Source organism: Myotis lucifugus, unplaced genomic scaffold (genome assembly GCF_000147115.1).
Source record: "Myotis lucifugus unplaced genomic scaffold, Myoluc2.0 scaffold_779, whole genome shotgun sequence".
Taxonomy (NCBI): Eukaryota; Metazoa; Chordata; class Mammalia; order Chiroptera; family Vespertilionidae; genus Myotis; species Myotis lucifugus.
This window is the reverse complement of record NW_005871827.1, coordinates 25,447-52,198: the sequence shown is the minus strand read 5'-3', so window position 1 is coordinate 52,198 and position 26,752 is coordinate 25,447. Positions and strand designations below refer to the sequence as shown.

The 26,752-nt window shown below is 43.4% G+C and overlaps 1 protein-coding gene across 13 annotated transcripts in view; it reads right to left on the bottom strand.

Annotated features, from left to right (window-relative positions):
• The window catches only part of SPTLC1 (serine palmitoyltransferase long chain base subunit 1), an 81,409-nt gene that overhangs the window by 33,420 nt on the left and 21,237 nt on the right, over positions 1 to 26,752 (bottom strand). For 6 of the 13 annotated variants that reach the window (XR_002827076.1, XM_006106180.3, XM_023747006.1 and 3 more), the window contains exons 6-7: positions 13,478 to 13,610; positions 4,524 to 4,653 (exon numbers count right to left, since the gene is read on the bottom strand). Coding sequence is in view for 9 of the 13 variants with exons in the window: in XM_006106180.3 (XP_006106242.2) it covers positions 4,524 to 4,653; positions 13,478 to 13,610 (263 nt within the window). In the remaining 4 variants the exon portion in view is untranslated. Of the gene's footprint in view, positions 1 to 4,523; positions 4,654 to 4,777; positions 5,058 to 12,966; positions 13,357 to 13,477; positions 13,611 to 26,752 lie in introns of those variants that run through there. The other 7 variants (XR_002827080.1, XR_002827078.1, XR_002827079.1 and 4 more) reach the window with 4 other exon arrangements.

Here is a 26,752-nt window from a genome sequence, read left to right as displayed (position 1 = left end):
CTCCTGTCTGATGGACATCTAGAAACTCCAATGCCAGAGCTCTGCTTTAAGGGGTGCTTAGAACAGAAGGCTGGGACACTCCGAAAGTTGTCACAGTATGCTGAAGTATCCACCACTGAGTTTGCTTGGTCATCTCTACTCTGCCATTAACACAAACTTCAAGGCCACAGGTCTGCTGGGGACATGGGGGCATCCTGCCTTTCCCTGCCTTTTAAAAACAAAGTATCTTATTTAGGATTTGAAAATATTCAATGTAAAACTCTTAGGAAATAACAAAGTACAAAAAACAATTTAACAAATTAGCTCTTCACAACCACACATTGATAACTTTTGTCATTCTTGTAAAAAGCATCCTATGCTATATAACAAAAGGCTAATATGCAAATCGACCAAACTACAGAATGGCTGGTTGCCATGACATGCATTGACCACCAGGGGGCAGATGCTCAATGCAGAAGCTGCCCCTGGTGGTCAGTGCGCTCACACAGGGGGAGCGCCGCTCAGCCAGAAGCCCTGAGCCAGGCTCATGGCTGGCAAGCGCAGCGGCTCTGTGGCAGTGCTAAGGATGTTCGACTGCCGGCTTAGGCCGGCTCCCAGGAGCATGCCTAAGCCGTCAGTCGGATATTCCCCAAGGGCTCCTGGACTGCAAGAGGGCACAGGCGGGGCTGAGGGACACCCACCCCCCTGAGTGCACGAATTTCATGCACTGGGCCTCTGGTATCTTTATAAATTACATTGTTCAAATCAGGATTTTACTGGAATAGTTTTAGGACATGGATTTTATGATATTACTAGAGGCCCGGTGCATGGATTCATGCACATTGAAAGGAAATTAATTAGAAGGTGCCCAGCAGAGCGAGACAGGGCGAGATGGGCTGGACACACCCTGGAGCCAAGCTCCTGTGGTCCCTCCCAGGCCAGCTGCACCTGGGGCGGCGCCAGGGCACGAAGGGCGTCTGCAGAGTGAGCGGGGTCCCTCTGGCAGGTGGGGTCCCTCGGCCTGGTCTGTGAGGATTGGGCTGAAACCGGCAGTCCAACATCCCCCAAGAGGTCCCGAAGTGCAAGAGGGCACTCTGCAAAGTTTCTGTCGCTCAGCAGCTCCTGTGTTGAGCATCTGCCCCCTGGTGGTCAGTGTGCTTCATAGCTACTGGCCAGTTGCTTAGGCTTTTATATATAGACTAGAGGCCCGGTGCACAAAATCCCTACAGGATCAGGCCTAAACCAGCAGTCAAACATCCCTCTCACAATCCAGGACTGCTGGCTCCTAACCGCTCACCTGCCTGCCTGCCTGATCGCCCCTAACTGCCTCTGCCTTCCGGCCCTGATTGCCCCTAAATGCTCTCCCCTGCTGGCCTGATTACCCCTAACCGCCTCTGCCTCCGCCCCTACCACCGTGGCTTTGTCCGGAAGGAGGACTGGACAACCAGAAGATGTCCGGTCTATCGGGTCTAATTAGCATATTACCTTTTTATTAGTATAGACTGGAGGTCCAGTGCACGACATTCATGTACTGGGGTGGGGTGGGGGGGGGCAGGCAGGGCCCTCAGCCTGGCCCGCACCCTCTCGCAGTCAGGGACTCCTCAGGGGATGTCCGCATGCTGATCGCCCCTAACCCCTCTGCCTGCCTGCCTGGTGGACATCCTTAGCGCTGCCATGGAGCCGCTGCGCTCACCAGCCATGAGCCTGGCTCAGGGCTTCTGGCTGAGCGGCACTCCTCCTGTGGGAGCACACTGACCACCAGGGAGCAGCTCCTGCGTTGAGCATCTACCCCCTGGTGGTCAGTGCGCATCATAGTGACCGGTCGTTCCACCGTTCAGCTAATTTGCATATTAGCCTTCTATTATATAGGATGTTATGAGCATTTCCACATTACTTAATATTATTTAAAACATGATTTTAGGGGAGAAATTCTACCTTGTAGGTTTACCATAAATTAACAATTCTCCTAATGTTCCATTTAGGCTGTTTCCCTTGTTTTGCTTTTTTACGTCAAATCGTAAATATCTTTCAATTTCTGACACCATTTCTGATTATCTTCTATAATAGCACCCCACATCCCAGTCCCAAGGGTACAGCTACTTAAGAATACTGGAATGTGACTGCGTCTAAAGGCCGTGCCAATGAAACCCCCAAGAGGGCCCTCTCTCTCATCACACATGTCTGTGTTGAGGCTGATTATTACGATTAAAAAATGTTCCCTAATTGGGCAAGTCAAAACTGCTAGCCTACTTTCTCTGATAATCTTTCTCAGATTATTTTTCACATGCTTAGTTATTTGTATTTCTTCCATAAAATGCTTGACTTATTTATTTTTAGAAGAATATATGACAAGAGAACGCTGTAGGAAAAGGAACAAGAAACATCTTGGGAAATTAACACCACCCCCCAAAAATTTGATCCATACCTGGACTATACTATAATATTTTAATTCAGTTTCAAAGGAAAGATAAGCATCTAAGTAGAAAATATTCAAAAATTTAACATTTATATAAAACTGAAAAAGAATCACCTTTAAAAATAAAAATGTAGAGTAAATTAGAAAACCTACTCTTGGCAGGAAAATATAGTATAAATTAATTAGTAAAAACTATAACATGGAAATACATTTTCAAGATAATTTTATTTTTTATAAAAAAAGTTCACAAGTAATATAAATCTGGTAAAGCTTGTGCGTGCGCACACACACACACACACACACACAGAAACTTTAATGTCATGTTTTCCAGATTTGTACAATACTTATTTGGCAGAATAAACTCTACAGCAGACTGGTCATTGGCCATATTCCTCAAGGCAATGTTCTTCAGTCTGGTAGCATGCTATTACTAAGTCAGAACAAGGGACATTTTTTTATGATTTTTAGAAAAGTCATCAATGGAATAGTTTCAATGTTAAGATTTCCTAGTTGTGCCCAGCCGGTATGGCTCAGTGGCTGAGGGTTGACCTATGAACCAGGAGGTCACGGTTCTAATCCCGGACAGGGCACATGCCACATGCCCGGGTTGTGGGCTCAGTCCCCAGTAGGGGCCGTGCAGGGGGCAGCCCATCAATGATTTTCTCTCATCATTGATGTTTCTCTCTCTCTCTCCCTCTCTGAAATCACTAAAAAGTATATTAAAAAAAAAAAATTCCGACTTGTGCAGCTACAACACATGTATCACAGAGGAAGTTCATCAGAGAGTCTATGTACTCAGTAAGGACAAAGACGACAGAATCCTAGAGGAATAATGCAAATATTTGAATAAACAAAAATTGACACAAAAATGGGCATTTTTATCAGTGACTCTAATTAATGAGCTGTCCTGGAACAGTCCTCTTGAAAGTGACGCTGAGACAGGCTGTGGTGACCAGGTTCCTAGTCCAGTCTACATGTAACAGTTCCTGTAGAATCACAGACCAGAGCTACCTTCTTCATCCACGTCATCAGAAGAAAATAAATGATAATTCTAATGATGCTCTGAACACATTTCCTCTGCCACACTCCCACAGCACACGGAGGAACAAGCCCATTCCCCCAAGGGGAAGAAACGGTGTAAATGGGTGGCAAGAAGGCAGGAAACCCAGTTTGGGGCTGTTGTTTCTCACAGGTAGCAGTTGCTTAGAGGCACATGACAGTGGGGTGGGGAGAGAGTCTCACTTTGTTCATAAATTTGTAAATTCAGATCTGATGTTACTGTTTCTTCCACTTAATTGATACATGATTGATTCTGCTATAAATTAATCTATTTTGAATCCAATCGTTACATTTCATGAACACCCTAGTGCAGTGGTCGGCAAACTGCGGCTCACGAGCCACATGCGGCTCTTTGGCCCCTTGAGTGTGGCTCTTCCACAAAATACTGACTTCTGCTCATGGGCCACCAAGTTTCAATCGCACTGTACGTGCGCGCCCGCACGTGGTATTTTGTGGAAGAGCCACACTCAAGGGGCCAAAGAGCCACATGTGGCTCGTGAGCCGTGGTTTGCCAACCACGGCCCTACTGGAGCTATTCCTGCAGAGCTGAAAGTATACACCCCCACCCATAGGGCAGGCTGTTTTTCTCTCTCCTTTTTTTAAAATTTTAATATTTTTATTGCTTTCAGAGAGGGAGGGAGGGGGAGAGGGGGAGCGGGAGAAGGAAATATCAATGATGAGAATCATTGATTGGCTGCCTCCTGACTGCCCCCTACTGGGGATCGAGCCCGCAACCCTGGCATGTGCCCTTGACCAAAATCGGACCTAGGACCCTTCAGTCCGAAGGCCGACACCCTATCCACTGAGCCAAACCGACTTGGGCTCTCTCTCCTTTTTAGAAAGCTGCCTGGTTACCTTCCCCAGATTTGCCATACATAACTTTGGCAGTAATGAAGCAATTACATCAGACTTGGCTCTACAGCATGAAGTACACTTAATAAGCAGGAACATCCTTAATATCCAAATGTGATCCACAGGCAAGTTTTCATGACAAATGATCATTTCCTATATAATTTAGCTGGTTAGAGAGTAGAAAAGAACTGCATAATTTTCTTCAAAAGAATCCTACCTTTTGATCTTCGATCTCTTGTTCTTTTAGCAGTCGCTCCAGGTCAGCCATATCATTATGCTCAAATAACTTAATGTTACTACGCGATGCCTGTAATCCTTTCTGAATAGCAAAGCAGGCAGCTCTATCTCTGTAAGGAAGAGTACAACCAAACTGGGGTTTAAAGGGCTTGTCAATATTCTTAGCATTTGAGTAGGATGACCTACATTTACTTGTTAATGTGAACATGACAAATAAATAAAGCACACCTGAACATTTTTACATCACTGTTTGCGCTTCCCCCTGCAAGCGCTTTCCACGAAACTACATCCTGGTTCTGTTCTAAGCAGCACTCTTCTGTATTTTCACCTCGGTGTCAGCAGGCTCAGGCCTTACTGTGCACGGGCTCTCTGAGAAATGCACGAACACTCACGCTGCACCCAGCGGCACCTCTGGTTGGGATGCCACGCTCAAGAGAAGCCATCCCGGACAGCTGACTATCCGCAAAACCAGGTAGAACTCTGAATCTTGCAGATTAAACTTCCATGAGATCTTCTAAATTGGGTTCATTAGGAGGAAATATATTTTTAAAGTAAGTTGTATTAATTAAAAGTATATGCAAGATTTCTACGTCTAGGAAGATGAAGTAGACACATTTTCCCTATTTTTCTTACTAGGTGCCACCAAACCCCTAACATTACATATAAAATAAGTCTAAGAAGACTGAAAGATGGAGAGAAAAGTCAGACCAGCTAGGGACCTGAGAAATAGCATGACACGAGTTTCCTGGATTTCCCAGACTGAGGGCTGATGAAGCTGGCCACCTGGAAATGCCCCTGGAACCAGAGAGGAGGGAGCCCAATTCTGGGGTGCGTCACCTGAGAACTGCCCTCTCGCAATCCGGGACCCTCGGGGGATGTCGGAGAACCAGTTTCGGCCCAATCCCTGTAGGCCAGGCCAAGGGACCCCAGTGGTGCATGATCCAGGACTCTAGTATTTAAATAATTACTTTAAAAATGAGGAGAGTAGAGGCATGTAAATAAAGGTAAAGGTTTTATACTTAAACTGGTAAGAAAATGAGCAGTAGAATGTGATAACTTATGTGTATATATAATGTCATACTTAGAGCAATGACTTAAAAAACTATGCAAAGAGAAACAGTAAAAAACAATATTGGTAAATAGAAATGGAATCCCCATACATGGTCAAATAACCAACAAACAGGAAAGAAAGAGAAAGTAGAAAAACAAAAACTCAGAGAGCAAATAACAAAGAAAAGGGCAGATTTAAGGCCTCATATATCACTAAATGAAAATAGCCAAAACATATAATTTAAAGTTAGAGATTGACAGAATAGATTATACATGACTCAACCATATGCTGCCTACAAGAAATTCACTTCAAATGTAATAATAAAAGTAGTTTATTATTAAATAATAAAAATACACACACACACATATTATTCAATAACATTGGTATGAGTGCATATATATTACATACAATAAATATACCATGCAAACATTCGCCAAGGGAAAGCAGAATTGCCTATGTTAATATCTGATAAAGTACACTTTGGAACAAAGAAAATTACCAGAGACAAAGATGCACATTATATAATGGTAACAAGGGTCTTATCCTAGAGCCGTGGCTGGCAAACCACGACTCACGAGCCACATGCGGCTCTTTGGCCCCTTGAGTGTGGCTCTTCCACAAAATACCACGTGCAGGCGTGCACGTACAGTGCGATTGAAACTTCGAGGCCCATGTGCAGAAGTCAGTATTTTGTGGAAGAGCCGGTATTTTGTGGAAGAGCCACACTCAAGGGGCCAAAGAACCACATGTGGCTCGAGAGCCGCGGTTTGCTGAGCCGCAGTTTGCCAACCACTGTCCTAGAGACTTGGAATAAATATGCACCAATTAATAGAGCTGCAAAAGAAAAGAAACAAAAACTGATAAAAGTGAAATGAGAAATTGACAAATCACAACTACACCAGCTGATAGAACTACTAGACAGAAAATCAGCAAGGATATAAAAGAACTCAACAACACTATCAACTAACTGTCATTTATAGAACACTCCAGTGAACAGCAGAATATTCTTTTTAAAGTGACAACAGAACATTGTTTAAGAGAGACCACATCATGAGCCATAAAACAAACTACAACAAATTTAAATATTCTAACACTTGGAAACTAAACAATACACTTCTATATAATCCAGGGGTCAAAGAGAAGGTTTACAGGGAAATAAAACACAATTAAATAAAAATGAAAACAAACACATCAAAATTTGTTAGACACAACTAAAGCAATGCTGAGAGGGAAACTCACAGCACTAATGCATTACAAATAAACTGATAATGAGAAGGCAGGAAATAATACTAAAAGTCAAAAAAACTGAAAACAAAAATGGAATAGAAAAAAATGTCAATAAACCAAAAAGAAGATCAATAAAATAGACAAACCTTTAGGAAGACTGATAAAAAAGAGAGTAGACACAAATTACCAGTCATAAATGAAATGGGGTGTCACTACAGGTTCTGCAGACAGTAGAAGGATAATAAGGGAATATTACAAAGCACGTCATATATATAAATCTGACAACTTAAAAGAAATGGACTAACTCCTTGAAAAACATAAACTCACCCAATATGACACAGATAATTTGAATAGCCTTATAAGTACTAAGAAAATTGAATTTGTAATTAAAATACTTCAAAAAATAAATCTCCAGGTCCAGGTGGTTTTACTGGAGAAATCTACCAAACGTTTAAAGAATTAACAATTTTATACAATTTCTCCAGAAAATAGAAGAGAACACTTTCCAATTGATTTGATGAAGTACTATTCTGATGCCAAGACCACACATAGTCCAAAAAAAAGTAAACATCATTAGGGATCAGGGAAATGTAAATTAAAACCACAATAAGATATCTCTATACACCTATCAGAATGGCTAAAATAAAATGATAGTGATAATACCAAATGCTCAGAAACTAGATCACTTATACAGTCAATGGCAATATAGAATGAAACAGCCACTCTGAAAAAGAGTTCGGCAATTTCTTAAAATCTAAATATGCAATTCTGTATGACCCAGCACTGGACTCCTTGGCATTTATCCCAAAGCAATGAAAACTTACGTTCACAGAATAATGTGTAAGTGAATGTTTAGAGTAGCAACTCAGATGTCCTTAACAGATGAGAGGTTCAACAAACTGTGGTGCACCCATACCATGGACTATGACTCAGCAATCCAAAAAACAAACTCTTGCTCCACACAAGAACTTGAATAAATCTCCAGAGAATTAATGCTGAAGAAAACCAATCCCCAAACGTTGCCTACTGTAAGACTGCACTTGCACAACAATATTAAAATGACAGAATTATGGGAATGGAGAACAGATTAGTGGATGCCAGGGATTAAGAAGTGGGTAGGCGTGTAGGTGTAAACCCAGTATTTGCCTCCTCCCACAACCACATAAAAATTACAACTTAACCACAGAACCACCATCATTCAGAACTGCCTGAAATCTGGCTGAATGGAAGTCCTACAACTAGGGATTTAAAGGAGCAGCCACATCAAGACTAGTAGGAGAGGCAGAGTCACTGCAGAATGAGCTGGTCCCACACCCATGTGTGGCCGATAAAATTGGGAGGGATATCTTGGCTGCAGAGGTCCCCCTGAAGAATGTGGGCTCCCTGCCCCATACCAGACCCAGTATCCCAGGGTTCCAGTGCCAGGAAGAAAAGTCCCCATAACTTCTGGCTTTGAAAACCAGTGGTAATTGTGACTGAGTAAGATGGAGGGCTGCTGGAGTCCCAGACAGTTACTGTTAAAGGGCCCACACACGAATTTACTAGAACTCACTCCCTCTGAGCTCCAGTGCTGGGGCAGCAGCTTCAAAAGAGCACATGGGGAGGAACTGAATTGGCTGGCATAAGAGAGAGCTGGAGGGTCAGCTTTCTCCCAGACAGAAGTGCTGACAGAGGCCACTGTTCCTTTCCTGAGACCCTCCCCTGGTGATTCCCTGAGGTCCTGTTCCATCCAAATTTCGGGCCCACCTAAGCTGGTTCCAGTGGCTTTTCCATAGAATGGCTCAGGCTTTAGATTTTTCCTAAAATCTCTCAAACAAGCAGCATGTGGTCTCAGCATGCCCCATACCTCAGGCCCAAGGTTTGACACCAGCAGTAGCCAGCCTTGGGTCACAGCTTGGTCTCTCCTGGGAACCTCTAAGCTCAGCACAAGTAGCAGCCACCTGCAGATCGCTTTGTAGCTTGTGCTGAGTGGCCCAGGCAGAACACTGGCAGTGGCTGACCTTGGCCTGTACCTTCTGGCAGGCCCCAGAGCCAGTACACTCAGTGGACACCTTCAGACCATGTCAAAGCACCACCACCCAACCACCTCCACAAGCAACACACTCAAGGAGCAGGCTCAGTGGGCATCAAAGCCCTACTAAGTAAGTCCTGCTCTGTGCAGCGGTGGGTCCCTGCACAGCTGATCCTCCACGGTGGTCGGAGGTCAGTGGTCAGTGGCTACAGCCAGTCCTTGCAGATGATTGGGCTGAGGTTAAATCCCTGCCATCGATGTGCCAACAGCAATCAAGGCTCAACTACAAGAGGGAGGTGTACACAGCTCACACTGGGGAAGAACAGGTGGCACACCTTGAGTGCCAGCTTGTGATCAGAGAGGCTGTGCAACTGACCCTACAGAACACCTACTACATTAGGTCACTCTACCAAGCCTGGGAGATGTAGCAGCTCTACCTAATACATAGAAACAAACACAGAGAGGCTGCCAAAATGAGGACACAAAGAAACATGTCCCAAATAAAACAACAAACTCCAGGAAAAAAACTAGACAAAATCGAGACAAGTAATCTACTAGAGGCAGAGTTCAACACACTGGTTATAAGGATGCTTAATGAACTTAGTGAGAACCTCAACAGCATAAAAAAGGAACAGTCAGGACCAGCCGGTGTGACTCAGTGACTAAGCACCGACCTAGGAACCAGGAGGTCACAGTTTGATTCCCAGTCAGGGCACGTGCCCGGGTTGCAGGCTCAATCCCTAGGGGAAGTTGTGCAGGAGGCAGCCAATCAATGATTCTCTCTCATCATTGATGTTTCTATCTCTTTTCCTCTCTGAAATCAATACAAAATATTTTTAAAAAAAGGACCAGTCAGAAATAAAGGAGACACTAACTGAAATGACGAGTAATTTACAGGAGTCAACTGTACAGTAGATAAAGCTGACAATCAAATCAGCGATTCGGAAATAAGAAAGCAAAAAACACGCAAGTAGAACAGCAAAAAGAACCCCAAAAAAGTGAGGCTAGTGTAAGGAGCCTCTGGGATAACTTCAAGCGCATATCAACATTCACATCATGGGGATACTAGGAGAAGAGAACGAGCAAGAAACTAGAAACCTATTTGAATACATAATGAGAGAAAACTTCCCTACCTTGGTGAATCAAAGAGACATACAACTCCAGGAAGCTCAGAGTCCCAAATAAGATGAATCCAAAGAGGCCCAAGTTATTGGCAAGAAATATTCAAAGTGATGAAAAGCCAGGACCTACAACCAAGATTACTCTACCCAGCAAGGCTAGCATTCAGAATTGAACAGCAACTAAAGAGCTTCCCAGACAAGAAAAAAGCAAAAAGAGTTCATCACCACCAAACCAGTAATATGAAATGCTAAAGAAGAAAAAAAAGATAAAAATATGAACTATAAAGTTGTAATAAATACATATCTATCAACAATTGAATCTGCCCTAGCAGATTTGGTTCAGTGGATAGAGTGTCGGCCTGCGGACTGAAGGGTCCCAGGTTCAATTCTGGTCAAGGCCATATGCCTGGATTGCGGGCTCGATCCCCATTAGGGGGCATGCAAGAGGCAGCTGATCAATGATTCTCTGTCATCATTGATGTTTCTATCTCTCTCTCCCTCTCCCTTCCTCTCTGAAATCAATAAAAATATATAAAAAAACAAAAATAACCCAAAATTGAATCTAAAAAAATAAACAAGCAGAACAGAAATAGACTCATACAACTGTAATTTAAAAATTAAAAAACGGCCAAAAAAAGAATGTAAAGTAACTCATTAAAAACTTATGTTTATTACATGTTAAACGATACTATTTTGATAGACTGACTTAAATCAAATATAAAATAGACTTCATCTTAAAACTTAAATTAAAAATAGTGGGTAGCTTGGGAGGGACATGGGAGTGGCAACATGAAGGATCCTTCTGGTGATGGACATGTTCTGTGTCTTGACTTTATCACTGTCAATATCCCAGTGTGAAACTCTTTTATAGTTTGCAAGAGGTGACCACTGGGAAAGACTAGGTAAAAGGCACAAAGAATCTCTTAGAAGTGTATGTAAATCCACAATTATCTTAATATAAAATATTGCATTAAAAAAGACATATGAAGTAATATGAACATACACTTAGTAGAGTGACCAGGAAAGGCTTAAATATATAAACAACCACTGTGCTGAGACCTCCTATTGACAAGGCTTTATCACTGTTTACTAAAAAAGGAAGAAAATGAAGCTTCAGACATACTGTCTATGCATAATGAATTTATAAAAAATAATTTACTAAACACAGGGAGGCTGCCAAAATGAGGACAGAAAGAAACATATTTTTACCTATAATGTTCCTACTGAATTTCTGGCAAAATATTTAAAATTATAAGAGTAAATTGTCTCATGACTGACTAGAAACTGAAGTTCAAAGACACTGGGTATAACATTTGGAAGCGAATTTAACCTAGTTTTCTTAGCAGTTAAAAACAAAAGGATAACATAGTACTTATTATGTGACAAAAGAAGAATACAAACTCAGTTGTAACTGTACACTTTTTCTGGACTTAAAACTCAAAAAGTCTATATAGTGAGGTTCTTATATGAGGTGATACTGGATCTGGATGACATGAATTTGTCTGTAACTATTTTTACTAAAAACCAGAAATACTTTAAATCAGCAGTTCTCAAGTCTGTGATGAGTCTTACTGGATTTTTTTAACTATGTGCAAAAAGTTAATGAAAACATTCATTCTCGTGACATGGGAAACACTAGTTCAGGCCATGTGCTGGAGAGCTCCCAGGTTGCGGCAGGGTGATAGCAGAATGAACAGCGTGTGGCCAGACGCCCAGGCAGAGCCTGTGCTGCGTCCTGGGCTGGGCTTGCTGCACGAGCAGGAATTCCAACAGTGGGTGAGAAGCAGTAGGAGGCTGCAGGGGCCAGGGAAGGCCAGTCGCTCTGACCCCTCTTTTGAGCGTCAGTCTCCATTCATTCATTCAGTGAACTGGTATTTACTGAGCACTATTAAAAGGCAATTAACTACTAAAACTGTTGTATTCCGTGAGTCTGAGGCAAGATGAGCAGAGAGCAGAGGTGTGTGTGCTACACACGCCTGACGACATGAGAAGGCCTGAGGAGCAGGGGGGCTCTGACAGGCAGCGAGTGCCATGTGGTCCTAGATTCACAAGGCACCAGACCTCTGTAGCTGTAAGTTCTTCTCCACATGCAGCATGGGTCCTGACCTGGCCTGAGAGGTAAGGGAAGACTTTCCTGCAGAAGTGATATTACATGCAGGGTGAGCAGTTATTAAACAGGAGATGAGATAAGGAACAATATACTTAGCATGTGCAAAGGCCCTGAAGTGAGGGGAAACTAGTATCTAAGTCTAGAACATGCAAAATCAAAATAAAGACCTGGATCATTATTTCAGGAACAATGGAAGCTCTTAAAAGTGTGACATAATCAGATTTGTATTTTTTAAAAAAATTTATTCTGGCTATGGTGTTAAAAAAAAAAAGAGAGAGAGAAAAGGCAAAAGTAAATTTGCTTTTGTTTTTTTAAATATGTTAAAAATATATTTTAAATATATTTTTTATTTCAGAGAGGAAGAGAGAGGGGGAGAGAATCATTGATCAGCTGCCTCCTGCACGCCCCCCCCGTCCCATGCCCGCCCCAGGGATCAAGTCCACAACCCAGCCATGTACCCTGACTGGGAATCGAACCATGATCTCCTGGTTCATGGCTCTACATTCCACCACTGAGCCACAACGACTCGGTGTAAATTTGTGTGTGTGTTTTTTTTTTAAATTCAAAGTAAATTTGTTTCTAAATTCAAAAGGTCATTTAATGGTCTACTCAAAAGACAACAGAGGCTTGGGCTGGAGGCTTCTGGAAGGTGCAGGCAGCTGCTTGTGCTATGCCAGCCATACCCACTTCTCTCTGTTCTTCCTCTCCATAGCGAAGAGCAACCCATCTAGTATACATGCATGAGGGGGCAGATTTGCACACAGGAATGAAGGAAGCCCTCGACTCATGGCTTCTGTGTTCTTATTTTTTTAAAAATATATTTTATTGATTATTTACAGAGAGGAAGGGAGAGGGATAGAGAGTCAGAAACATCGATGAGAGAGAAACATCGATCAGCTGCCTCCTGCACACCTCCTACTGGGGATGTGCCCACAACCAAGGTATATGCCCTTGACCGGAATCGAACCTGGGACCTTTCAGTCCGCAGGCTGATGCTCTATCCACTGAGCCAAACCGGTCAGGGTGGCTTCTGTGTTCTTAACATGCCATGAAGCAAGACCAGCAGAGACGAAGGGTTGGGCTGGGGTACAGAGAAGTGGAGTCTCACAAGGTTACCACATGGCCACAGAGCTGTGCAGGGAAGGGAGATGGTGGGCCTCCTCCGGGCTTCTCGATAGCAATAATAAAATCATAATGAAAGATAACTGAGTGCCGACACCTTGAGGTACTCATCCTTCTAATGACTGTCTCACAAATTCTGTAGAATTACTTAGCTGTGGTGACTATGAATTTCTTTAAAAACAAAAAAAATCATATTATTTTAGGCAGATAGCCTCTAACAAAAGACTTTTCTAGGAGGGCCAATATTATTTCCAAAGGAATTTGATTAGAAACGTAGGTAAAGGTTACTCACACAAACACAATGTCCCCTCTCTTAGAGTAAGCAGGAATAGCACTGGCTATGGTGGCAAATCCATACGAGTAGATAATGGCTTCTTCTGTCTTCATAAATTTTGCAAGGCGGTCTTCCAAATCCAAGTGCACATCTATTTCAATAATAAAAAATTAAATGGTTAAACTGCCATGTAACTCTTTTTCACTAACTAAAGGATAAAAATAAACAGTTTAGTTATTAATACTGTCACCTTATGGCCAAAATGTAATTGTTTTCAAGTTATCAATTACATAAGCTCTATTAAGATAATTCTGGGCCAATAATACTTCTAAAAACTGTGAACTGAATCAGCTACTCATCTGTCCGTACAATGTGGCTCCAATTTGGGGTTCTGCTTTGATACCACTCTAGCCCAAGAATTCAAGGCCCAGCCACTTTACCAGCTTTGAAATCCCTCAATCAATGCACAATATTCATTACTAATGCCTTCCTGCCTTTTAGCAGAAGTACCAAACCAAACACCAAGACAATTGTCAACCAGCTTCTAACAGAAAAAGGAAAAGGGGGGGTGGGGTGGGGAAGTGGTTCATTTACTAAAGAGAACTCCACACACTCTGCACAATACAGTGGCTTTGAGCAGTGGTCACTCCTCCACAGCGGGTGCCAGTACTGAACTGTAGCACCTGCCATCACTCTGCAGGATTGAATTTCTGCCTAAATTCCTTTTTAAGTGTATTGGGGAACTAAAATTTAAAGTACCAAGAGAAATGTGGTCCTTTTATAGAGAGAGCTTAGGAAGAATGCTGATGTAATAATAGGAACAAACGTTGATTATTAAACTTTTTCTTTTTCTTACATCATGGTTCCCTTTAGCCTTTCACCTTCCCAGGCTGAGCCATGAGGCTGCATGCCCCGGATGGAAGAACCAGTGATGTCTAGAATAAACAGTGCACTGACTGGCTTTGAACCTAAAACCTTCCAAGTGGTCTTATCAGGAGAGAAAAGGATGGTTACAACTCCCTTTAGCTCTTTTACTACAGCAGCACCAAAGCCTGGAGAACTGACCGGAGCTTCACCACACGCTCTGCGCAAGGAGAACCAGCAGCTGATAAGAAAGGTGCCGGGCAGGGGAGGGGGGGGGGCTTCATGGAAAAAAGGAGGGCGGTCAGAGGTGGGGAAGGCAGGCTTTCAGATCATGGAAGAGGGAACCGCAGCACGGCCAGTGAGGGAACTTGGAAGTCTAGGCAGCAGCAGGGGACCTCGATGGTGCCCAGAGAGGAACGGTGCAGAGGGCTGATGGGCTGACACAGCACTCTGGAGGCATCACTCCAGGAGACTGGCGAACCCCACCACCCTCAGCATCAGCCTTCCTCCAGGGGGCACTGGCACCTCCCTGAGAGACCAGGGCGAAGTGTAGCTCCTCACTCCTGAGGGACAGGTATGCCCTTCCCCCTCAGGGCCTTCTTGGTGAGAAAGGGGGAGAGGGACAAGACCTGAAGAACTGAGATATACAGAAGAGATGATGTAACCAGCTGGGTACAAAGCTGGACTGTGAGTGGACTATATTCCCACTGTAAGGGACATGGTGAACTGTCAAGGGCCAGGTTCTCACACCCTCCAGGAGGGACAAGTGAGGAAGGTCAGTTCAGGTATAGGAAATAAGAAACAACTTTCTTAGCATCTATAATAATAAAAGCATAATATGCCAATTAGACTGGACGACCTTCCGGAAGAAGCCGGGGCTGTGAGGGCCGGGTCAGCTGCAGCAGCGGGCGGAGGCGGGGGCGGGGCCGAGCCCCTTGCACAAATTTCATGCATTGGGCCTCTAATATTTGACTAAGTGCAAAATCTGTGAACCCAATCTCTGACTTATGAGGCGAGCTAATCTATTGTGAAGCTATCTAACTAGTTGAAGGCAAAATTAAGAATGATAAAAGTTGTAACTTCACAAAAGACTACATTTAAAAAGCAGTCAGGGCAGAGCAGGAGGAGCCAGCAGAGGAGCAAGGAGCAGCCGGAGAGAGCCAGCGGAAGAAAACCAGGAAGTGCTCAGTCCTGGCAGCGAGGAAAAGAGTTGGTCAACAACGTGAAAAACTAGGGGAGAGAATCGAAGATGGCGGCATAGGTAAACACCGGAGATTGCCGCCGTAAACAACCACTTCAAAAATACAACTAAAAGTCGGAACGGACATCAACCAGAACCACAGGAAGGCTGGCTGAGGAGAAACTCTTCAACTAGAAGCAAAAACAACAGCATTCCGACGCTCAGAGGAGGCGTAGTGTGGAAAATTTAAAGGTACGGTGGTGCGGTGGTGAGGTGGTGCGCGCGCAAAGCGGGCTGGCGGCTGAGGGCGCGGTTGTCGTTTTCAATCAGGAGTGAGTCTCAGACTCTGGGCTACAGATCCGGGCGAGTCTCTAGGGACCCAGACTCAAACGGGAGAAGCGGGACTGTCTGGCTACGGCCCCTCCGAGGTTTGCAGCGGTTGCTGGGACAGAGAGGCAGAGCCCCTGGGGACGGACTGAGAGCGGCCATAGCGGCTCCCTCCCCCCGCCCTGTTGATCCCGCCCACCCAAGCCCTGCGCACAGCCATTTGCCGATCGCCTCAGGCAAAGGCTGGATTAGCGCCTCCCCAGAAGACAGACGTTTTCCGCTCAGCTGATTCCTACAGCCAGTCGGCCTGGTGGTCAAATCCCTCTAGTGTTAACTACAACAATTAAGGCTTGGCTAGAACAAGACTGCGCACAGAGACCACAAGGGGGTGCACCAAGAAAGCATAAAAGATGCGGAGACAAAAAAACATGACAGAAATGGAGGATATGGAGCTAAGAATCGCAATTTTGAGGGCTTGCCATAAATTTGTGCAGAGCCTCACGAAAACTAATGAGACCCTCGATGCTACGATAAAGAAATTAGAAAGTAAGCATACACAGACTGAAATAAAGAATATTATACCCAATAGCAGACCAGAGGAGCTCAAGAATCAAACCAAAGATTCGACAAAAAACACCCAATTGGAAAAGCAAAATGAAAAAAGAATCCGAAAGTGTGAAGATAGTGTAAGGAGCCTCTGGGACAGCTTTAAGCGGACTAATATCAGAATTATTGGAGTGCCAGAAGATGAGAGACAGCAAGATATTGAAAACCTATTTCAAGAAATAATGGCAGAAAACTTCCCCCACCTGGAGAAAGAAATGGACTTACAGGTTCAAGAAGCGCAGAGAACCCCAAACAAAAGGAATCCAAAGAGGACCACACCAAGACACATCATCATTAAAATGCCAAGAGCAAAAGACAAAGAGAAAATCTTAAAAGCAGCAAGAGAAAGAGGCTCAATTACCTACAAGGGAATACCCATACGACTGTCAGCTGATTTCTCAACAGAAACTTTGCAGGCCAGAAGGGAATGGCAAGAAATATTCAAAGTACTGAATACCAAGAACCTACAACCAAGATTACTTTATCCAGCAAAGCTATCATTCAGAATTGAAGGTCAGATAAAGAGCTTCACAGATAAGGAAAAGCTAAAGGAGTTCACCACCGCCAAACCAGTATTATATGAAATGCTGAAAGGTATCCTTTAAGAAGAGGAAGAAGAAGAAAAAGGTAAAGATACAAATTATGAACAACAAATATGCATCTATCAACAAATGAATCTAAGAATCAAGTGAATAAATAACCTGATGTACAGAATGAACTGGTGATTATAATAGAATCAGGGACATAGAAAGGGAATGGACTGACTATTCTTGGGGGGAAAAGGGGTGTGGGAGATGCGGGAAGTGACTGGACAAAAATCATGCACCTATGGATGAACACAGTGGGTGGGGAGTGAGGGTGGAGGGTGGGGTGGGAGCTGGAAGGAGGGGAGTTATGGGGGGGAAAAAGAGGAACAAATGTAATAATCTGAACAATAAAGATTTAAATAAATAAATAAATAAATAAATAAAAATAAAAAGCAGTCAGGCCCTGGCCAGTTTGTTCAGTGGTTAGAGTGCCGGCCTGTGGACAAAAGGATCCTGTCAAGGCCATGTACCTCAGCTGCAAGTTCCCCAGCCCCAGTAGGGGCACGTACAGGAGACAACCAATCGATGTCTCTCTGTCTCTGTCTTTCTCCTCTTTCCCTTCTGCTCTCTCTAGAAATCAATGGAAAAATATCCTGGGGTGAGGATTAAAAAAAAAAGTAGTCAGATGAGGGAGATCCAACAATCTTCTCAATTAATTCATTTATTAATCAAACATTTAGTGAATATCACATAAGGACAGATACTCTGATAAGCACTGGACTGGGTTTCTGCCACAGCTCAGAGGGTCACCCAGCAGCTGTCACTGGAGAACTCCAGGCCGGGCACAGGTACAAGGTTAACCTATGCCTTCAACCGACAGGTCTGAAACACCTGGGCCCCTTCCACACTCAGAACCACAACACACCCAGAGCAATTTCTGACTGAAAAGGGAACACTCAACAGTGAACCAAAGGCAGGTGCAAACCAGGAAGACACAGATGGTCTAAACTAAACCCTGATTGGATGGCAAGGGAGATATAGCAAGGAATTAGAAAATTCAGAATCAATATCCAGAAACTGAAGCTCTCTTTACTCATAGGGTTCTTATAGGATGTTATAAGGCTACATTCTCTGATTCACTACTAGGAATCATCATCTTATTCCAATCAAGTAATGATAAAAAATTAAGGAGGTTCTTCCCATTTATCAGTTAAGATATGTATACTACCATAGTCTATTATAGAAAAACACACACATAAAACCATTTGGTTTTCATTACTAATTGGTTATCGTCATCTTATAGAACTGACGCTTTCATTATATCAACATTAAACACATTTGGGATTTTTACAGTAACAAAGAAGACTGTATCCCATCTGATCAAAATGGTACCAAAGGGGTACTTGGCTCTTCAAGCATCAGACCTGCACTATCACCACCACCAAGCATGAGGATCTGACCCAGCACCTGGCTGCTCGCCCTTCTATGACAGATGGTACCCACAGAGAGACTCAGGCAAAATCTGGCAAGAACAAGGAAGCAGCAAAGCACTAGAGAACCAGTGACCCCACACAGCCGCGCTCGGGCGTGTCTTCCTTGTCCTCCTCCGCAGTGCTCTTTGGGTGCCTCCCTACAGGCAGGTTCCCGCCACCTGCCACTTCTCACTTCCCATCGGGCATGAAGGCAGGTCCCCTGGGGAAGGCCTCCTTCAAATTACAGTACTGCCCCTAAACTGGACTAGCTACCCCAAATCTTCACAATTTAGCTAGCAGGTAGACAACCAAGCTACATTGCATTGCTTTCACTCAATCTCTATTTCATAAAGAAAAAACACGCTATGGATGCTAGATACCTCTTGCTATCTACAAAAGTGACTTTAAGTCACACGACAGACTTAGCTCTAAAGAACTCTTTTCCTTGGTTAGCAATGAGACAGTAAAGCAGACTTGGCTTTGTTTCAGAGTTTCTTCCTAGTTGCTGAAAATTGTATGCCAAGAATACTCTCATTATTATATATATTCATAATCGTTTTTATGTCCTTGCCATCAAGTGTACGAAGAATCTCTAGCCAATAAATCAATGTTACTGGTTCTTACCCAGGCCTAAGTTTAAAAAAGACCGGCCTGTCCTCTCCTATCTAAAGACAGTGATGTCAGCCCTGTGAAGCGAGTTCTGTCACAGGTAAATATGAATAAGCTACATAATTTCTCCTGATGTATGATAGTTACTTTGCACAATGACGGAACTCTTGGGATGGGGCGGCAGCCAACAGGAAAACTGTCAGGGCCTGTTCTCCAACTTTGATGTCTGTCTGCTGTGTGTGTGATTCACTTCACCAACTGGGGCCACATGTGTGCATGGAGTGCAAGCACTACATTCTCTGATTCACTACCAGGAACCAACACCGTAGGTAAGAGGCCACAGAGGAGGCGGCCAGAAAGCCTGTCTCTCCCAGCACGGGCTGCCCTTGGCAGAAAGGAAGTGCCGGGAGGCAGACGCGGCACGGGGCCTGGCTGTGGCAATCATGGGGGGCGGGGGGCAGCTCTGGGCTCCCTCATCACCAGGTGTGGACCCTGACAAGCATGAACCTGCTCTGTGCCTCTCAGGTCCTTCTTCTGTCAAATGGGTAACAGTTGTACTTGCCTCAAAGGATGGTTCTGAGAACCTCTGGAGTTCATGCTTATAAAACTCAGAACAAAGCCTGGCATGGAAAAGACAGTAAGTGGGCCGTGTTTGTTCAATTAAACAAGTATTTTTAGAATTAAAAAATGGTTTTCTTTTAAAAGGTAAAAACAGTTACACTGTCTTCTAATTAATTTATCCAAATCCCAGGTATTTAAGGACTATCTTATATTAAAGTCACTTGTTCAGTTTTCCATTTATGTAATATCTCCTCTTAATCTGGTAAGAGCAGATATCAACATTAGAACAGTTTAAAAAACAACCAACCATATTTTCTCTTCAGGCCTCCATATGCTTGCTTTCCACACTGTTGGTTTTTTAAAATACCTTGAGACTTGGACAGTTTTTCTTAAAAGTAAAAATAACATCACTTATGCACTCATTGGAACATAAATATGGTGCTGAATGTTTCTCAAAATGTTTTCACAGAATCTTATGGGATTCTTACCAAAATGTTCTGAGTGATGCAAACAAGGACTGTTTGCTCCTACACTCTGAAAGTACTCTCCCATGACGGGGGAAGAAGTGGCTGATCTAGGAATTCCATGACCCAATGCTCTTCCTACTAAAACATGCAGTCATAGTTCAGCTGACTGCTATAAAACAAAGAAAGAAAATACATTTAAAAATAAACAAATGAGCAATTGTTTACTGTTGGCTTTAGAACAGTTAAATGCCACTCTCTCTCACCATGGAACCCTGCCACTAACTGCCTTTTTATCTAGTTTAACACGTTAAGCGCCTAGCCCAGCCGTGGGCAAACTATGGCCCTCGGGCCGGATCCGGCCCGTTTGAAATGAATAAAACTAAAAAAAAAAAAAAAAAAAGACCGTACCCTTTTATGTAATGATGTTTACTTTGAATTTATATTAGTTCACACAAACACTCCATCCATGCTTTTGTTCCGGCCCTCCCGTCCAGTTTAAGAACCCATTGTGGCCCTCGAGTCAAAAAGTTTGCCCACCCCTGGCCTAGCCTGTTTTGTCTTCCGGACAGAAAGCATAGTGTCAGTCACCAGTGACTGACTGGGCGCTTAACGTGTTAAGACCAAAGAGCCAAGTAGGCATTATATATGCAAAGCAGATCCTGGGCACCAGCAATAAACCACAGGTAAATGAGATATGTATGTATTCTAATCAAAATAAATAAAAAAGTTCTCAACAAGAGAAACTATCAAAGTACACTGGGACTCCATTGGCCTTAGAAGGAAAGAAGGCCCTGGCTGGTTTGGCTTAGTGGATAGAACGTCAGCCTGAGGACCGAAGGGTCCCAGGTTTGATTCCGGTCAAGGGCACATGCCTGGGTTGTGGGCTTGATCCCCAAAGGGGGACGTGCAGGAGGCAGCCAATCAATGATTCTCTCTCATCATTGATGTTTCTATCTCTCTCTCCCTCTCCCTTCCTCTCTGAAATCAATCAAGATATATTTTTTTTAAAAGGGAGGGGGGGAGAGAAGGCTTCACAATCTGATAAAATCACTTGCTCAGTTCTACAATACACAAAACAATACAATGAGATGGCGGAAAACTCACCACACAGTCCTTACGAGACTATCATAGGAACCTGACTAGTTCTACCTGCCAGGCCTTAGGACACAGGAGAACACTTAGCCTAAGGAACTAGATGAATCTGACGCAGATTCAAGTGATTTACATTTATTATCTGAAAAGTTGACAAAAAGAGGGAGTATTTTCATCTTTGAAAACAGATGCCTGAATTTGAGACTTTCAGGAAGAGAAAAAAAAAAAAGACAAAACCTTTTGGGGATCCAGAGAAAGAGACCCTCAGCCTCACAAATACACACGCAACTACAAAGAAGAGGAAAGGTCACCAAGTTTGTATTAGCATTCAGTGCCAAGAGCGAATATACAATATCCTAAATATTTAGGATAAGTTCATTATACAGGGTATTTGAGAAGTTTAAAATTTAGCCTTACTGACCTCAAGTAGCTTCTCTGATCTTATCTAACACCGAAATTTCAAGGCAATTTAATATAACTGCAATAATTTAAGTGATCATGTCCAGAATACGCAAAGCATAGAAACTATCCTGTTAGAGAACCAAAAAGGGGAAAATATAGACAATAGGCATCTAAAGAAAGGAAAAGGATGACAAGTCCACATGGGCAGCTGTTAAGGAACAAGAAATTTATCAGGACAAGGTATTCGAAAACCATTACACACAACTCCAAGCTACAGCTTTAGTGCCTTGTCACAAAAACACTGCAAATTAACTTCAACCTTTGCTAGATGGCACCGTCTGTTTGAGGCTTCAACTACAGTTAGGAAAAGATGACTCCGTGACCAACAGTCATTTACAGAGGAGCTTATATACAACAATGTGCTCATTGTACTGCTTCTGGTGGCACATTCAGACACCTGAAAAGTCAAATCCAACTTAAAACAGTCACTCCAACTGCAAGGTAAAGGTCATGTGTAGCATACTTCCATGTTTGTAAAAATGGGGGAAAATATATATGTATGGAAGTGGTTTACATATGGAAGAACTGACAAACTCTTGACAGTAGTTGTCTTTTTAGTGGTGGGATGGCAGTGGGAAAGGGAAGCCTTTTCTATCTCTATAAACTTATTGAAGTTTATATCCTGGTCTGAATTATTCAATCAAGAAAATTAAAAAAACCATTCCTCTAAAACCCCAATAAAGTCCCATGCTTGGAAGCACACAGCATCCTGTTATGCACAGTAAATTTCAGGTGAGCCAAATGGCAAGATGACTGGGCTATTCTAACAATATATTTCCACAGCTTTGGGAAAACTGGTCTTGAAGATTTGAAACATTTGTTTTTCATGACTTGATTTAGCAATAAATATCTTATCTGTCATCTCAGAAGAACTCCCAACAGGGGTCAAGGCCACCCATGCAAATAGAATTCTAGAGAAAGAGAGGCTTTTAGGAAAGCAACTTCTTTACCTCAGTAGGCAGGTCACAGAAAGAAAGCCTTATTAATCAGATTACAACTAACAACCCCATAAAAATGCCTTTCCTTGTTTTTTAATAGTTAATCAAGGAAATCATTCCCAATGAATCAGAACCAAGCAGACAACGCACGTTTGCAGTAGGTTAGAGCAAAGAGAGAGACTGCTCGGAGCCCATTTAAGCCATTGATCCTGCCATTAAGACCAGGAGTTAGCAATGCTCAAGATGGCAGAGAAGGCAAACCTCCTCCCACGACCACATCAAAATTACCACTCAACTGCAGAACAATCCTTACTGAGAACCTCCTAAAGACGAGCTGAACAGAACCTATAACTAAGGATGTACAGAGAAGCTACGGTGAGGCGGGTAGGAGGGCCTTGATGCAGAAGGGGCTGGTCTCATACCCATGTGTGGAGGTTAAAAATGGGAAGTGATATCTAGGCTGTGGAGGTTCCCCTGAAGAGTGAGGGGTCCCAGACCCACACCAGGCTACCTAGCCCAGGGTTTCAGTGCCAGTAAGAGAAGTCCCCATCACTTGTGGCTGTGAAAACCAGCAAAGACTGTGACTGAGACGCAGGGATGCTGGAATCCCAGCCACCCCTCATAAAGAGCCCACCATGGACTTTGACACTCACTCTGAGCTGCAGCTCAAAAAGCACCATGGTGGTTTGCTTTCTTCCAAACACAAGTGTTGGCAGAGGCAACTAGTCCTTTGTTGAGTCTCCCCCCACCCCCTAACTGGCAGGCAGGCACCTTATCCGAGTCTCCATCAACGTGGCGAACTGTAATTGCCTATTTTCCTGCCCCATCAAATTTGCTGTCCACCAAAGCCACTTCTAGCAGCCTTTCCATACAAACAGCCAGTCTTGGCTCATGCTGTGGACTTTCACAAAATCTCTCAAAGGTTCACAAACCAAACAAGCAGCATCTGGCCTCGGCATGACCATACCTCTTCCTAAGCAGCCCTAAGTCTGGCACTAGCTGCAGCCAGCCTCATTTTGAAGCTTCATCAATTCCAGGTGCCTCCAAGCCCAGCACAAGTGGCAACCATCTGTAGATCACTCTGTAGCTCCTATCATGTGGCCCTGGAGAAGGCAGAGGCAGTGGCTGACCTTGGCCTGCACCAGAGTGCCTCCAAGAGGCTCCAGAACCAACACACCTGGTGGCCAGCTACAGACCACACCAAAGCACCACCCAACCACCTCTACAGACGAGAGACTAAAAGGATGGACTTGGCACTCACCAGAGCCCCACTAACGCGAATCCTGCTGCATAGGGTCAGCTCCTGCACAAGTCCTCCAGTGTAGTCACAGCCAACCAGGCTGCGGGCCAATCCCTCCAACTGATGTGCCAACAGCAATCAAGGCTCAACTACAACAGGAGGCACCCACACAAGGGACAGTCCTGGAGCACCCAGCTCAGGTTGCTGTGGGGAAGCACGGGACTTGGTTGGAAGGTCTGTAAGGAGGATTCTCTGAAAAGTCGGGGGCCTCTGAGAGGGCCTTGCCGAAGGCGGCAGCCCCTACCTTGACTTTTCCAAACAAGTTCGATCCCCCGGGGTGTTTTGCTAGAATCTCTGTTTAGTCTTTAAAGACATGACCTTGTAGAAGCATATACTTTCTCAAGGATACCTACCCTGCTGATTGTAACTAGAAGTTAATTTTAGTTCAAGCTGTTAGGACAATAAAAGCCAAAGTAGGCAGGCGAACAGGGCTCCTTGGCGGCGATATCCAAGTAGTGCCTTAGCCCCTCTTTCACTGAAACGTGTGTTAGGGTAATCATTCATCCGTCGCTCAGGGTCTGCTGGTCAGCCCCAGCAGGTTACCAGGAAGGTGGAACCACCAGGCCCCATAGGACACCTACTACATAAGACCACTACCAAAACCAGAAGATGTAGACACAAACAGGGAGGCAGCCAAACTGAGAAGAAACATGCCCCAAATGAAAGAACAAAATAAAATTCCAGAACTAAACAAAATGGAGACAGACAATCTATCAGATACAGAGTTCAAAACACTGGTTATAAAGATGCTCAATGATTTCAGTGAGAACTTTAACAAAAAGATTGGAACTATAAAAATAGAGATAGAAAACATAAAGAACCAGTCAGAAATGAAGAATACATTGGAGAATGTCAACAGTAGATTAGATAAAACAGAGGATTGAATCAGTGATTTGGAATATAAGGAAGCATACATAAAAATACCCAATCAGAATAGCAAAAAGAAAAAGGAATTTTTAAAAAAGGAAAAAATAGCTTAAGGGCCCTCTGGGACAACATCAAGGGTACCAACATTCACCTCACAGGGGTGCCAAAAGGAGAAGAAACAACAGATTAAAAACCAATTTGAGGAAATAATGATGGAAAACTTCCCTAAACTGTTGAAGGAAATAGACATACAAATCCAGTAAGTACAGAGTTCCAAACAAGATGAACCAAGAGAGGCCCACACTAAAACATATCATAATTACAATGCCAAAGAGAGAATCTTAAAAGCAGCAAGAGAAAAGCAGCTAGTTACCTACAAAGGAAGATCCCATAAGACTGTCAGCTGATTTCTCAACAGAAACTTTGCAGGCCAGAAGGGTTGGCAGAAAATATTCACAGTGATGAAAGCAAGGACCTACAACCAAATTTACTTTACCCAGCAAGGCTATCATTTAGAATAGAAGGTCAGATAAAGAGACAACAACAAAAAGCTAAAGGAGTTCATCACCACAAACCAGTATTACATGAAATGTTGAAGAGACAAGGATGAGGAGGAGGAGGAGGAGAAAGAGGAGATGAAAACAAAGATAAAAAATAAAATGGCAATAACCTCATACCCATCAATAATTACTTGAAATGTAAATGGATTAAATGCTCCAATTAAAAGACATAAGGTGTGCCCCAGCTGGTTTGGCTCAGTGGATAGAGTGTTGGCCTGCAAACTGAAGGGTCCTGGGTTCGATTCCAGTCAAGGGCACATGCCAGGATTGCAGGCTCAATCTCCAGTAGGGGATGTGAAGGAGGCAGCCGATCAATAATTCTCTCTCATCACTGATGTTTCCATCTCTCCCTCTCCCGTCCTCTCTGAAATATATGTGTGTGTGTGTGTATATATGTATATGTAAGTATATATGTGTGTGTGTGTGTGTGTGTGTATATATATATACATATATAAAGACATACTACTAAGGTGGCTGAATGGATAAAGGAATAAGACCCTTACAAATGCTGTCTATAAGAGACCCACTTCAGATTGAAAGAGACATACAGATTGAATGTAAAGGGTTGAAAAAAGGTATTTCATGCAAATGGAAATGTGAAAGAAAAGCTGGAGTATCAATATTTCTATCACATGAAATAGACCTTAAAACCAAAGCTATAACAAGAGTCAGAGAAGAACTCAGCAATTCCTCTTCTGAGGAATTTATTCAAAGAAACCCAAAACACTAATTAAAAAAGACATATGCATCTATATGTTTACTGCAGTATTATTTACAACTACAGGCCCAGTGCAAAGATTTGTGCACCGGTGGGGGGTCCCTCGGCCTGGACTGCGCCCTCTCACAATCCAGGACACCTCAGGGAATGTCGGACTGCTGGTTTCAGCCAGATCCCTGCAGGCCAGGCTGAGAGATCCCACTGGTACATGAATTCGTGCACTGGGCCTCTAGTATGCATGTAAGATCTTTGGTTAGTCTCTTCCCGCCCTCCCCCCTTCCTTCTGAGATTCATCAGTCTGTTCCACGTTCCCATGTCTGTGCATTGAACGTCTTCCCCCTGGTGGTCAGTGCACGTAATAGCTACCGGTCAAACGGACAAACAGTTGCTTAGGCTTTTAGACATATAGATAGCCAAGATACACAAAAAAACCCTAAGTGTTCATCAATAATCAAGTGGCTAGAAAACCAAGACAACATATGGAAGATTAACAAGGATAAAAAAAAAAAAAAGGCTAAAGAAGATGTCACGTGTGAATCTTGCCATTTGCAACAACATGGATAGACTTAGAAATGTTATGCTAAGTGAAATAAGTCAGGCAGAGAAAGGCAAATACCATATAATTTCACTTATACATGAAATCTATATCTAATCTAATAAAGGAGAAACATGCAAATTGACCATACCTCTGCTACACCCACAAGCCATGCTCACAAGCCACACCCACCAGCCAATCAGGAGCA